Source organism: Ranitomeya imitator, chromosome 3 (genome assembly GCF_032444005.1).
Source record: "Ranitomeya imitator isolate aRanImi1 chromosome 3, aRanImi1.pri, whole genome shotgun sequence".
NCBI classification, from domain to species: domain Eukaryota; kingdom Metazoa; phylum Chordata; class Amphibia; order Anura; family Dendrobatidae; genus Ranitomeya; species Ranitomeya imitator.
In genome coordinates, this window is record NC_091284.1 from 819,000,243 (window position 1) to 819,015,890 (window position 15,648).

The window sequence follows — 15,648 nt, forward strand, 5'->3', positions numbered from 1 at the left end:
TTGGGAGTCTCAGCACTGGGATATCAAGTGATTAACTTATTATTGGGGGACCCAATGTCAAGAATGAAGACCCCCCCCCCTCTTTAAGAGGTTAGAGTCTGTTCCAAAATAAGATGCTAAAATAATAAATTGCCACTTTTCTTTTGGCAGAAGAGACACCTGGAGAGCGCACTCCTCTTCGCTGTCCTACTAAACTTTAAACACATCTACCTGTACATCGCCCCGGCGTACGGCATCTACTTATTGCGCTCGTACTGCTTTACGGTGAATAATCCAGGTTAGTGACGGTACTATCACTATTATATTAGCTTCTCCCTGATTATGGCTCAGTGTCTTCTCCCATCTTTCTCCACAGACGGCTCCATACGATGGAGAAGTTTCAGTCTTTTGCGCTTCCTTGCTTTGGCCGTCATAGTTGTGCTGGTTTTCGTGGTTTCGTTTGGACCCTTTATTTACTTGGTATGTTTTATTCACCAATGTGCATGCAAATTCTGGAATGTATGCAGTACATCTGATCATCCAGAATACTTTATGATCTGGCACCTGTCACATAATTTCCAGATTAAAGGAATTTTACCAGATCTAATTTGGCTTTGATGAAAAAAAGATGTTTGCTTATTAACTTGCTCCAAGAGCTGTATGAGGACTCTTTTTGGTTCTTTTTTTTTCGAGGTACATTTGACTTTTTGATCGCTTTTTATTAGACTTTTTGGAGTTGGAATGAGCAAAAAAACAAATAAACAGCAATTCTGGATTTAAAAAAAAAAAAGTGCACCATTAATTTTATTCAACATGTCAATAAAAGAACGACCATACCAAATTTATCATGTGATTGCCGGGTGCAGGAAGACAGGAAGAGCAAAAGATGCTGGGGCCCAAAAGACTCATTCAGCTCTACTATGTATGCAGGAGGCTGAATTTCTCCTGTAAATGGGGAAAATATATCAACCCCAGTTACAGAGGAAATCCGCAATAAAAATAATGTATTCTTATGATAAAATGGGGGGCACAGTCAAAAAAATGACCAAAAAAGCAAAAAAAATTATCTAAAATAAAAATCTCCACTGCTGTCAAAAGAATAATATGTCCAATGTGTATAAATAATTTCTATGCCAAGGAGAATGACATTAAAATATTTGTTAGTGGTCATATATAGTGTAAAAAATCTAAATAATTTCCTTTTTTCTTTATCTGTTCCCCTGATATCAGCAAAAAAAATGAACATTTTGGTACATCGTTTTTTAATTCCAAGGATGAACAAAAAGGCAGCAATTACTTCAACTGTTCAACCTTATTTTATTTACCGGTATATTATTTATTGTACTAGCAGGAACGATTACTGTGATACCAATTGATGGTTTTGTTTTTGCTTTATTTTATACATTTTACTATTTTAACTCAAGAAAATCACTTTTTAAAAAAAGAAAAATGAATAATTTTTTTTTTACAACATTCCGAGAGCCGTATTTTTTCCCCGTTGATTTCAGAGCTGCAGAGCGGCTTCTTCCCCCAGATTAAACATTATTAAACAATTTTTTTTTTAACCCTTTTAAAAAAATGCTTTTAAAAAACAAAACAAAACAAAAAAAAACAACAATATTTTTTTAGCCCCATAAAGGCTTTTGAACAAGTTATTCATTAATGGCTTAGATAATACACTGATGGGCAGCCTATGAGATCCTGCCTCCCTAGTCAATATATCATCACATGAAGTTACAGGCCCAAAGCCTGAGGGTATGTGCACACGTCCGGATTTTTAGCGTTTTTTTTGCGGAATTTCGCTATAAAAACGCTATAAATCCGGTAAAAAAACGCTAACATTATGCATCCTATCTTTTAGAATGCATTCCGCATTTTTTGTGCATATGTTAGCGTTTTTTTCCGCAAAAAAAACGCATTCCGCAAAATAAACGGACATGCTCATTCTTTTTGCGGATTTTTTGCAGATTTCCTATCAAAAAGGACATTCCGGAAAAAAAAAAAAATCCGCAAAAAACGCGCAAATTCCGCGAGAAATCCGCGCGAAAAAAGGACGCGGATTTCTGGCAGAATTCTCAGGATTTTGTCAGGAAATAATCCTGACGTGTGCACATACCCTGAGGCTGCGCTACTTTGATAACTATATGATTTCAGTCAGGAGCTGTGTTGTCATGGAGACTGTGTACATCCAAACCACCAAATATAACAATCTCTACATCTGACCTGACTGAAAAATGTCAGATTATAAGTGGAACGTTAATGAAGATGGTGCAGGTCTCCATGACAACAACAACGGCTGACAGAAACATGTCGGCCTAAACTGCCACCTCAGGCTTTCGGGCCTGTAACATGAAGTGATTAGATCTCAGTATAGAAATAGCATTATACAAAATGATATTCAATGTATATTAACTCCTTCCTGAAATAGGACGTGCTATCTTTGTTGCGGGCTCCAGAGCTGAACTCGCATCTTTCCCGACAAATGGCGGCCCTGTTACACAGCGCCATTTACGGCACGCGCCCCAGGTGGATGTCATTTACGGCAGGCGTCCCAGGGGCGCACTATTCCACATGCCCATCACCCTAGCTCCTTCCTCATGATGCAATGCCGATGGGCTGCCATGTTTGCTGAAGTCACCTGTGCCTACCATGATGGTACTTCTATCACAACCAGTTTGTGGACAGCATTCATAGGAGACCACAATTTTTCTTTACTACATAATGCAAAACTCATGTCAACCTAAGACTCAAAAAAATAAATAAATAAAGGAAAACGGAGAAAAAAAAAAGTAAAGATGCAAGTGACTCTTTCCACCAATTAAAAAGAAAGATTAAAAAAAATGTACGTGGTGTCGCCACGTACGTAAAAGTCCGTTCTACCAAAATATAAAATTAAGTTGATTGGTTAAAACAGTAAAAAGAAAATAAATTGAAATGCCTGAATTAGATCTTTTTGGTTGCAAAATAAAATGCAATGAGAAGTAGTGATGAGCGAATATACTCGTTACTCGAGATTTCTCGAGCATGCTCGGAGATTTAGTTTTTATTGCCGCAGCTGAATGATTTACATCTGTTAGCCAGCATAAGTACATGTGGGGGTTGCCTGGTTGCTAGGGAATAGCCACAATCATTCAGCTGCGGCGATGAAAATAATAATAATAATCTTTATTTTTAAATAGCGCTAACATATTCCACAGCGCTTTACAGGTTGCACACATTATCATCGCTGTCCCCGTTGGGGCTCACAATCTAGGTTCCCTATCAGTATGTCTTTGGAATGTGGGAGGAAACCGGAGTACCCAGAGGAAACCCACGCAAACACGGAGAGAACATACAAACTCTTTGCAGATGTTGTCCTTGGTGGGGTTTGAACCCAGGACTCCAGCGCTGCAAAGCTGCTGTGCTAACCACTGCGCCACCGTGCTGCCCCTAAATCTCCGAGAACTAAAAAATACTCGGAGGACACCCGAGCGTGCTCGAGAAATCTCGAGTAACGAGTATATTCGCTCATCACTACTTCTTATTGCATTTTATTTTGCAACCAAAAATTTGCTAATAAAAAGTCATCAAAACCCAAAATGGTATAAATAAAAACATGAGCTCACCTTGCAATAGAAAAATCCCTCGCGCAGCTCCATCAACATAAAAAAAAACAGAAAAATTAAGTTACGGGTAAAGGAAAATGACATTGAAAAAAAAAATAAAAATGTTTTTTTTACATTTTTTTTTATCACTTAAAAAAACTTATAAAAACAAAACATGAATGTTTGGTATTGCACTGTCCTGAAGACTCACGTCACTAGATCATTTTTTTTACCATACAATGGATGCTGTAAAAACAGAACCCCAAAAAACAATGGCGGAATTACATTTTTTTTTAAATTATTTTATCTCACATGTAATTTTTTCCCCTGTTTTTCAGTACATTGTATGGTAAAGTGAATGGTGGCATTCAAAACTACAACTCGTGCTGCAATTGTGATTTTAGAGCAAGGAGGATTGTGGGGTCCCGATCTGCATTCTGGAATCCTATAATCCAGAGGTTCGGTCGTGACTATTCATAGAAAGTAGGATCCTCTAGGGAGGGCACTTGGGACTATTCCGATTGCTTTTTGTAATAAGTGTTTGTTTTTTAAAAATCACAAATCTGATGCTGACGACTCTTTTCTTAAAGGAATTGTCCTGTTTTCAGAAAAGTTTTTGCTAGAAGGTCTGTTAGTAGTTAAAAAAAAAACACACACAAAAAAACAATCAACACTTTACTCACTCTCCCTGGCTGCAGTGTTAAGTTTCTGCCACTGCTACTGGTGTTTGTTAGGACTCTTTCATACATCCTGATATTTTCAGTACTGGAAAAACAAGTATCCGTGCTATCCGTGTCCATGTGTCATATCCGTGTGCAACATCAGTGTGACACGTACTGGTGTCTGGGAAAAGCAGTACAGTTACCGCTGTTATCAGGCGCCGGGTGCTGAATCCAACTCTCATCCTCTATGCCTGGTTTCCCTGCGATCAGCGCGACCAGGCTCCACTGATGACAGTTGTAATCAGCACCCGTCATTTGTGTACATTGCACATTAAATAAATACCATATTTTTCAGACTATAAGATGCACTGGATCATAAGACACACCCCAAACTTTGGGGTGGAAAATAGCAGAAAAAAAAGATTTTTATAAGATGGGGGTCTGTCTTATTGTCCGAATTTAAGGTATCTTACCTGAGGGCTGGTGGTGGTACAGTGGGGTCACAGAAGGCAGGGTCCCTTCCTCAGGATGCCAGCGGCTGCAGAAGTGGGGCAATGTGCAGTCTCGGGGTGCGATGCTGCAGGTCCGGTATCGGAGGTGAGGCAGAGCATGGAGCAAGGTCCCTTTCTCAGGATGCCGGTGGCAGCAGAAGTAGGGCAATGCTGCAGTCCCGGGGTGATAGGCTGCAGGTCCGGTGTCGGCGGTGAGGCAGAGCATGGAGCAGGGCCCTTCTTCAGGATCTGGGCGGGAGATATGTGGCTATGCTGCCGCCCGATGTCTACGGTAGGCAGAATCGAGTGCATCACCAGTTTCCCTGCTGCCATCTTCCTGAAGCCATGAACCGCTTGAGGCTTCAGGAAAATGGCTGCCGGAGGCCGCAGGTGCGCAGATTGAGATCTTGGTGGCACTCAGCTTCAGGAAAATGGCTGCCGAGATCTCAATCTGCGCACCCGTGGCCTCAGGTGGCCATTTTCCTGAAGCCTCCGGTAGCCCACAGCTTCAGAAAGATGGCCGCAGAGAAACCGGCGATGCTCTTGGCTCTGCTCACCATGGACACCGGGCCGCGGCGCCTCTACATTTCTGCTGCCGGCATCCTGAAGAAGGGACCCTGCTCAGGTGCACTCCGCACCGCCCACTGCCGCAGCATCGTCACACCTCTGCCGCAACCCCCCGGTAAGCCTGCGTTCTCACTATAAGACGCACCCATTTTCCTCCCAAATTTTAGGGGGAAAAATTGTTTTATAGTCCGAAAAATACGGTAAATGTAAAAAAAATAAACATTGTGAAGTCACCTTTATTTTCTTAACCAGCTGAGGGAAAGCCGAAGGCTGGGGGATTTGTTCTTCTGGGAAGAGGCCAAAAGCCATGAAGGTTTCCAGTCTATTAATAACAGTTCACATATGTCTGCGTAGCCTTTACTGGTTAGTAAAAATAGGGACCCAAAAAAAAAATGTCAGGTCCCCCCTAATTTTGCTAACCGGTAAAGGCTAAACAGATAGCTGCGAGCTGATATTAATAGGCTGGGAAGGGGCCATGGATATTAGCCCCCTATCAGACTTAGAACACCAGCCCTCAGCCATCCCAGAAATGGTGCATCCATTCTTAGCCTCGGCTCTTTCCGATGCCCTGGTGCATTGGCAAGTGGGGTAATGGTTTTGAGGTTGATGTCAGCTGTGTAATGTCAGCTGACATCAAGCTCAGACACCCCCATTACTAACCCCGTGGTCAAAATGAATAAAGACACACACAGAAAAGTCTTTTAATTGTGCAAATCACTCCCTGACAATTACCCTCTTTTACCCATTTATTATCCTAACAATAAAAAATCAAATTAGTCTTCACCTGTCCTCTGCCAGTCCATAATGATGAGGTCCCAGCACTATTTCTGCTACTTCCGGATATTGTGGTGAGTGGTGACATCAGTAATGTGACCGCTCACCACGTCAGCCAGAACACACTGAGCTTAGGCTGCTGCAGTGACATAATTAAGGACATAATTAAGGTTACCGCAGGTCACAGGCAGCAGTTCCCACTGTAAGCTCTGTGTGAGCCAGCCTGTGAACTGCTTTAACTTTACTGATGTCACCACTCGCTGCATAAGAAATTTGCAGCTGTGAGCTGTTATTAATGGGCTTAGCTATCTTTGTGGCTATTGGCCCCTTCCCAGAATAATAACATCAGCTGTCGGCTTTCCCTCAGCTGGTTAGGAAAATTAATGGGGCCCCCTGCTGTTCTTATTATTTTAATTTATTTATTGCACGCTAAACAAAGATGGTGGGTGCTGACTACAACTGTCATCAGCATCGCCTGGTCTCACTGATCGCAGGGAGACCAGGCGACAATGATGAGAGCTGCATTCAGCATCCGGCGCCGGGGAACAGCGCTAACTGTAAAGATTTTCCCAGACTCTGGGAAGTGTTTCGGACCATGCTGCGGGTAAAAAAACGGACATGTCTACGTGTTTTGCACACAGACACACGGTCTGCGGAAACACACTGACATGTGCGCAGACCCATTGATTTGAATGGGTCTACATGTGTGTCTCCAGTACGTGTGACTGACGCGTGAAGGGGGCCTTATTGTCTGCTGACATCACGTTGATAGCGCTGCAGCCAGTCAATGAGCTATAGAGAGCACGAGCCACTCAGCACTGCTGAGCTCACAGATTGGTTGCAGTGCTGTCAACATAATATCAGTGCTGCAGACAACAACAGATACCGTAGTTTCAGCGCTGGACATGGGGAGGGTGAGTAAGGCACAGTTGTTTGCTTTTTGTTTTGTTTTTACTACTAAAAGGTCTTCTAGGAAAGCTTTTTCTGAAAGGAGAGAACCCCTTTAAATGAAAAGGGTAGCCCCCGACTGCTGATATGTGCTCTTTACCTATGTACAATTAAAGCCTACTGTTTGATTTGACCAGAGTAACTATGGATGATGAATATATCAGTGGCAGCCATGAATGTGATATATTTTTTTGTCTTTTACAGGGTCAGCTTCCTCAAGTCCTTTCTCGCCTTTTTCCTTTTAAGAGAGGCCTCTGCCACGCTTACTGGGCTCCAAACTTCTGGGCATTGTACAATGGCGCGGACAAATCCCTGTCTGTTGTCGGTAATAGCAATAAAAACCACACTTGTCATTATCCGGTCCTGGCGTCTCCGAATATTAAAGCTTTTATCAGAAGAGTGGTGAGATTGATCTCTGCCAGGGAGCACTGGCTGACAAACTCTTAGGACTCATTCAGACGTTCCATTTTTCTCGTATGGAGAAAAAAAAAAAGTTTCTCCTCCTTCTCTTTTCTGGCAGTCTGTGAAGATCGGACCACACTTGGATGTCATCCGATTGCAGTCCTGATTTTTACACTAATCCATACACTTGCACTGACGATTCTGATCTGTCACTCAAAATATATATATATATATATATATATATATATATATATATATATATATATATATATATATATATATATATATATATGTGTGTATGTGCTGGTATATGTTTATAGATATTTATTTATTTAGTGGTTAAAAAAAATTCTGAACTTTGTTAAAAGAAATAAATTAAAAAAAATGCATTTTTTTCCTTTGGTTTTTTTTACCATTTCCTTTTTTAATTTTTCAGCTGTTGGAGCAGTGCTTGTATTTTTTTATGTGAGGTGCTGCAGTTTTTATGGTTCCTTATTGGGGTAGAAAGGACGCCTTTATCACCGTTCACTGGAGGAGATGCAATGGCCAAAAAATGCTCTTTTCCCCCCCTTTAAGGCATATACCATATAGGATGAATCATATTGTATTTTCATGCATCGCACATTTGCATATGTTGTGATGCCAAACTTTTTTTTTTATTTTCTTTTGTATTGGGAAAAGTTGATTTTAAACTTTTTTTTTTTTACATTTTCCTTTTATTTTTTTTGTCGCTTTAGTGGACATGAACCTGCAATTCTAGGATCACACGTACGATATATGAAGCTTTGCTTTAGTATCCGCCGTGGGCACCTCACGATCGTGTTGCAGGGTGGCCTGTGGATGTCGGAACCGGGCCTTGCCCAGTATCGAACCATTTAAATGTCGCTGCCATAAATCGAGAGCAGCATTAAAGTGGTTAAACAGCAAGCTATAGTTATACTTCCAGCACCTACCTATAACACAGCCGGCACTCGCTGAATATGAAGTGGCCATGGTTTTCCTGACTTGTACATGTGCGGCAAGAAAAAAAAAAAGAAGGGGGCTACAGAATTACAAAAAACATGTCTGCTTATTGCAGAAACAGCGCCACCCCTGTTTACAGGCTGCGACTGGTATTGCAGGTCAACTGCATGCAGTCTATATATGGTGTTTCTTAAAGATGGCAGACTTTCAGGAATCCTTATTTTTCATTGTTTTAGTCTCACCTCCTTCTTTGTCACTCTTGTAATTTCAGGCATTAAGATGCAGCTGCTGAACCCGTCTTCAGTCCGCACAGGATCGATGACCGGGGGTCTGGTTCAGGAGTTTGAGCACAGCGTCCTTCCGTCTATCACACCGTTGACGACTTTAATACTTACACTTCTATCCATACTGGTACTGCAGAAGCACAAATCCCTCTCCTGATAGTTTGTTAAAATGTGTCCGTGTGGAGTCCAGGAACACAGAAATGTTAAACAATGAGCCGTGAGGATTATTAAAGGGTTACACTTCCATCTTCATAAATGGATATTTTCGGATAGTGCTAGTAAATACAAACACTTTTTCAATTTACTGCTTATTAAAATTGTTATCCGTTCTTGAAATATTAACACTTTTTTCCTTTTGTTAACATCTCGTTACCTTGGAGACCGACCGCCGCTGATAGATAGCACAGTGCTTAAATGATCTATTCTGTTGCACTTGTAAGCACTTGTTTTGAAATTGATCAGGACGGCTGGAGCGCGTTGTTATCTCTTAATCCAAGCCAGCTTCAGAGCAGCGCTTACAAGCTTCAGACAGCAGCGGTGGTCGGTCTCCTCGGTAACGAACTATAAACCAAAGAAAAGTATTAATATCTCAAGAACGGCTGCAAATTTTAATTAGCAGCAAATTGCAAATGTGTTTGCAAAAACAAGCACTGCCTGAAAAATAAAAAATCTTTGAAGATGAGAAAATACCTTTAAATCTGATTGGTGCCTAATCTCATAGATGGTGAAGGATTGAAGCAGGGTATGTTAGAAAGTTTTAGAACTTTTTTTATTTTTACAAAACAATCAAGCTTTATTTTCATTAAAGGCCATTCCCATTGTATACAGCGATGGTATATAGCTAGGATATGCCATCATTTTATGGTAAGCGGGGTCCGATGCTGAATGAGTGGTCTGCATCCTTGGGGGTAGTGCTACGTCCTCCTCTCTGTTTTACCTGTGCACGATGTCCGTTGGCTACCCGTCCATGAAAGGGAACTGCAGAACTGATCCAATCAGGTGAATGGGGACGGTTGCAGGAGGGAAAAATAGAAGGGGAAGCAATGTTTGCTCCCAGAATCTAGGGGGTCGCAGAGGTCAGACCTATCGTAAAGTGATAACATATCTTAGAGGTACGGCATCACTTTAAATAAAAATCTCCCTTCTCGGTTTGGATATTGCAGGTTTATATATTTTGCCGTTTTCTATTTTGCAGCCATCGGTTTTGTGTCTGTGGTTTAGACCCCAGGGACCACCAAGTTTCCTGCGCTGTCTGATCCTCTGCGCCCTCAGCTCCTTTATGTTCGGATGGCACGTCCATGAGAAGGCAATCCTCCTGGCGATTTTACCTTTCAGGTGAGAGGGGAGTACGAATAGGATATAGTGTATATTTTACTTTTATTACTTTTTTTTTTTGCTTTTTTTCAGCTTACTGGCAGTCAGCAGTGCAAAGGATGCCGGGATGTATTTGATTCTAACGACTGTGGGTCATTTCTCATTATTTCCTCTTCTCTTTACTCTCCAAGGTAAAGTGATCGTCCTATAAACTCTTTATCAAACTTTTTAAAAGAAAAAGTTTGATAAACTTTTATAAAAACTTAGTGAGGGTCATTGGTTGTCATCCTACTGGTCTCAATAGTGCAGCCTCAGGCTTTGGCGCTTCAGGACCTCTGATCTCTGCCATTTTAACGCTTTTAATGCCACAGTCGGCGCCGATCGCAGCATTCAAACGGTGACAGTAAAAGGAGCTGAACCTCTAAGTTGATAAATGGGGTGCAGACCATTAACCCAACGTTTCTGTGCCTTTCAGAGCTGCCTATTAAGCTTTTGCTGATGGCTATTTTCACCGTGTTCAGTTTCGGTTCATTGAAGGCTTTGTTCGGGTAAGTGGAATTCACCGGCGCCTCTGTATCAATCCCAATGTGGTCGCCCAGCGAGGCAAACACTACGGCAACTCCTGCGGGCAGCGCTGTGTCAGAATAAGGACCAGGTCATGGCTACAAAAGTCATACAAAAGTTGTCTGTCCGCTTCTCGTCTTCCCTTTTACATTCTCTCAGCTGTCGACCCTACTTGTTGATGGTTTCCTCTGCCGGAATTAAAGTTTTCTCTTATAAGTGAGCCTTGAATCTGTCTGAGCAGGAAAAACTGTCCACAGAGTAATGGAGATGCATACTTGTCACTCCTGAAGATGTCCTCCGGTGTCCTATGGTAGAGGAGCTCTTAAAGGGGTTGTTGAGAACTTTGATACCGATGACCTGTCCTTTAGGATAGGTCATCTCCATTAGAGTGCATTCAGACGTCCGTACAAATCGGTCACAGTTCACGGACTGGCCGTTAGGTCTCCCGAGTGTGACTGCTTTATAGAAATATGAAGCTGCTGCACTCGGGTCGGAAAACACGCGGACAGTCCATGCATTGCGGTCCGATTTGTATGAATAGTGTGGAGGGCCGACTCTGATCAGCTGTTAGCCCAATTAAACAGTATTGCACATTATCAGGCACTGCAGATCAGACCTAGACACGGCTGATCGGTGGGTTTACCGGTTGTTAGACCGACCTGATATTGATGGCCTGACCAAAGGATAGATTATCAATATCTTGGTAATGCACGACCCCCTTAAAGACAGGGAAGGCTTCCTGTAGCCACCACTAGGGGGTGTTTGCCGTATTTATATTGTTCGGGTTCTGAAATAACTTAGGGGTTGTCCAGGGAATATAAATTGTATAAATGCCTTTATAATAAAAGTAGTAATACTGATCCCCTGGATATCCCATTCAGATGTTTACCCGATCCCCTTTGGTCTGCGTTCGACACACTATGGCCGGAAATCCCCGATCATCCAATCAATGGGCCACTACTGCTGTCAGTCATTTGCTAAGAAGCCATTTTTTATGTGGGGACCCTGGGAATAGGAGTTTTGTGGGGGGATCGGTCTAGTGAGTATCACTATTTTTATTATAAGGCATTCGCTGGACATCCCCTTTAATATAGCGTAGGGTCTATATCACTTTAATTCCATCAGAGGGTCTGAATTAATCCTGTTTGGTTTTGTTCCTGCGACTTTTACAGAAAAGGGAATCTGCTGAGCCGGCTGGAGGTGCTGTACGTCTGCGGCCTCCTACCCCTGGGGTTACTGTGTGAGATCATTTACCCCCTCACCCCCTGGCAGCGGCGCCTGCCCTTCATCCCCCTGCTGCTCACCTCTGTGTACTGCGCCCTGGGCATTACCTACACTTGGATCAGACTTTATATTTCCGCCTTCACCGGACCAGCGCCGAGTCTTAAGAAACATCAGTGAGAACACGTCCGTCCCTGCCCCCGATCTGCCGAGGACCAAGATTGACTCTGTAGAGAAATTTTATTTTTTTATTACAGACATAAAAGAAAAGTTTTTTTTTGTTTTTTTTTGTAAATAAATTTTTTTTTCATCACAAATTTTACCGTATCTTGATCGCTTGTGTGCAAAATGGCGAGTCAGGAGAGTTACCTTCTCACTTTACGTCGTGCCATGTGTTTGCCTTAGTCCGGTTGGCTACTGCGCAGGTGCATTGATATCCCCCCTACATGCCCCAAATTGTACGGGGAGACAGCAGTAGGTCAGGCTGAGAATGGAGCGGGATGTGGAAAAGCTTCATATATTTGCTGCTGAAAAATAAGGAATTTTAAAAAGTTTAAAATGATTGTCGGCCTCGATTAAAAACTTTAGAGGCAGCTTGGAAAAGATAAAAGTACAAAAAATGATGTATTCTCGCTTGCTCCCGCCCCCGAGGATCCAGCGCATTCTGCTTTGGCGATTTGTATCTGTATGGAAAGTCTTGATACATCGCCATTTTGAGAAACCTTAGATGACGGTCACCTGACTGCTGCAGACAATCACAAACCAAACTATAGTGTTTATACTCCTTAAAGGGGTTCTCCGCTATTTGTTTTTTTATTATTTTAAGTGACTTTCTAAAATAAGAAGAAAAAAAATAAACTCTGCTACAGAACTTTTGCCATTCTTTAGTATTATTATTTATTTCTCCTTCGCCTCATTGGGGGACACAGACTGTGGGTGTATGCTGCTGCTGCTGTCACTAGGAGGCTGACACTAAGTGATACACAGAACGTTCTCTCCTCCCCTGCAGTATACACCCTCCTGCTGGCTCTCAGAGAACCAGTTCTTGCTTAGTGTCCGTAGGAGGCACATGGACGGGTCTGCTATTCAGACCCAAAACTCTTTTTATTATTTTATTTTTACCTTTTACGTCAATCATCTAGCAGGTACCCACGGTCAGGCGCCATGGCCGAGGTACCTCACATTCTCTGATGGGCCGAGATCTATCATTCGGTGATCTCGGCAGTACATATCCCTGGAGTAGAACACTGGGCGGCAGACATATTCAGCCGTCAAGGTTCCGCCTCATGTGAGTAGGAACTTCACCCGGAAGTCTTCCATCAGATCTACCTTCACTGGAGCTCTCCAGTTGTAGTTCGGATGGTGTCCAGACTGATTGCCTATGTACTCGAGTTCGTGGTTCGGCCTCGAGATCCAAGAGCCTTCGCAGTGCCTGCTCTGGTTCTTCCGTGGTACCAGTTTCCATAACTCCCCTTCCACTACTTCCGAAAGCCTTTTCGGAAGCAGAAAGGGCCCCAGTGATCCTTGGAGATCCGCACTAACCACGTCCGTTTTTTGTTTGCGGAGCTGGTAGCTTTCCGCCTTATTGCAACAAAACTGCAAGTAGGGTCTTTCTCGTAGAGAGTTTTCACACGTAGTTCTTCCCTATCGCATACCATTGGATCATTGGGACCTTAATGGTCCTGGGAGTCTTACAGTAGACTCCGCACAGACTTTACTATCAGGGAAGGTCGCCCTTTTTTCTCTGCGATATCCTACTCCTGACGAGTCTTCGGTGCTAGCTGCTCTGTTCTTTCAGACTTTTTTCCCTTATTACCTTCAAGGCAAGGTTGTCCTCAGGCCATCCTCGTCCCTTGTTACCAAGGTGGTACGGTATTACCACTGTTATGAGGGCATAGTTCTTACCTCATCTCTTTCGGCACCAGTCCACAAAATGGAATGGGTTCCCCATATTCTGGACGAAGTGAGTGCTCTGAGTAGGTACGTCTCGAGGACTGTGTCCTTCCGAAGGTCGGACGCTTTATTTGGGCTTCCTGACAGTAAGAGGAAGGCTTCCTGACATTTACAGGAAGGGTTAGCCGTTTCATCGGCCATGTTAGCCTGGTGGATTCCTTTCACAATCCTGGAGTCCTTCCGTGTAAGGGTATGTGCCCATGTTCAGGATTGCATCAGGATTTTTCATCAGTATTTGTACGCCAAAACCAGGAGTGGAACAATTAGAGGAAAAGTATAATAGAAACATATGCACCACTTCTGTATTTATCACCCACTCCTGGTTTTGGCTTACAAATACTGATGAAAAATCCTGACCAAATCCTGATGCAAACCTGAACGTGGACACATACCCTTAGATGTCAGCCTATCTCCCTGTCTATCGAGGGTTCTAGGCACCAGACGTTGTTGAGGGAGGATCTAAAGTGATCCTTCACGGTTGACTCAGTGATTTCCAGATTAATCTACAGGGCGTTGCCGGCAACTGAAAATGACCAGACGGAGACTCGTGCCTCTGTATGGGGGATCGAGCAGATCTCTGGGCCCCCGTTTATTGTGTATGAGTTTTCATAGTCATAGAAATTATACTTCAACCAATCAGCATAAGAACACGCTCACAGTTCTTAACCTATAAGAATACAGGAAAAACTTAACCCATGAGGATACAGGAAAAATGGAAACTACATATATGGTCTTGTCTTTTTGGCATAAAAAATGTATTAACAGGTGCCTCAAAGTCTTATGTAGCGATACACTCCCGAGTCCCCTCCCTGGCTCGAGTTAGAGCACTCAAGGTCTTTATACCAATTATAAACCATAGCCTAGTTGAATAACAAAAATGTTATCTTCATGAGAAACAGGACAGAGTTACTTCATGGAATAACAGAATTTATCTTTAACCAACAAGAAAATGGAGTCAAAGCAGAAAATGGAGAATCTAGCACAAAATGGAGAATCTTTCATAATTTGTTCCTTCACATTCCCCCCTAGATAAATTTTGTTAATGTCCAGCATCAGAGGTACTATCCCAAGCTATAAGCTTGAGGGGTACTGGTCTTCACATGACTGGTGCCATGTTACCAGCCATGGCTGTTGCGGCGTACCCGTCCCCCCTATATACTAGAATTTATGAATAACAATTGTTGATAACGGTGGTGGGGATCTTTTGAAGATAGCCATAGCTTGGCTTCAACATCTTCATCAGATAACTTTGTGAAATCGGTGTAGAGAAGAGCAGGGGTGGCAACGCTTTTGGTTTCATCATTAGTTATCTTAGTGCAGAATTTCCTAATACATACAGAAATACACCAAAGAACAAGTTTTAGTATTACATACATGACAAGGATAAAGGCAGCGATGTGAAACAAACTTTGCAAGATTCCAGCTATCCAGCCGCAAGTCCCTCAAACCAATTGGCTGGATTAAGAAAGGAGAAGGTGTCTGCCCACCAACTGTCCTTATTACGGTCATTGTCTTTATCATATTAATCTGAGTTTTTTGAATATCTTCTAACTTTAACTTTAGAGTACTATTGGGATCTGTATAATGACAGCATGCGGGTCCAATAATCTGACACATACCACCCTGTGCTGCTGTTAAGTAGTCCAGTACTACAATGTGTTGATTAGTGACTCTGATGGTTTTGGACAGCAACAGTAGTATTAAATATATCCAATATATCCCAAATTTGATCATCTAGATAGTCTGTAGCCCTAAGCAATTTATCCCACATTTGTGTAATCATAGGGTAAATGAAAATAGAACTGAATTTTATTGGCTATACCCATCTGTACTACTAATCTTTCATGATATTGTACAAACTTATTATTCAAGGATGTTGGAGAATTTAGGCTGTCCTACGCGGTTATCAATATTATTATATGGAAATACGAAAAACCAAAAC

The 15,648-nt window shown here is 42.4% G+C and overlaps 1 protein-coding gene across 3 annotated transcripts in view; it reads left to right on the top strand.

Moving 5' to 3' along the window:
- ALG8 (ALG8 alpha-1,3-glucosyltransferase) overlaps positions 1 to 12,624 on the top strand; it is an 84,418-nt gene extending 71,794 nt beyond the window's left edge. For 2 of the 3 annotated variants that reach the window (XM_069759351.1, XM_069759352.1), the window contains exons 6-13: positions 151 to 277; positions 356 to 459; positions 7,210 to 7,330; positions 8,642 to 8,781; positions 9,850 to 9,989; positions 10,062 to 10,159; positions 10,444 to 10,516; positions 11,705 to 12,624. In XM_069759351.1, coding sequence (XP_069615452.1) covers positions 151 to 277; positions 356 to 459; positions 7,210 to 7,330; positions 8,642 to 8,781; positions 9,850 to 9,989; positions 10,062 to 10,159; positions 10,444 to 10,516; positions 11,705 to 11,933 — 1,032 coding nt within the window. In that variant the 3' untranslated portion in view covers positions 11,934 to 12,624. The remainder of the gene's footprint in view (positions 1 to 150; positions 278 to 355; positions 460 to 7,209; positions 7,331 to 8,641; positions 8,782 to 9,849; positions 9,990 to 10,061; positions 10,160 to 10,443; positions 10,517 to 11,704) is intronic. The other variant, XM_069759355.1, reaches the window with a different exon arrangement.
- The last annotated feature ends 3,024 nt before the right edge of the window (positions 12,625 to 15,648 follow it).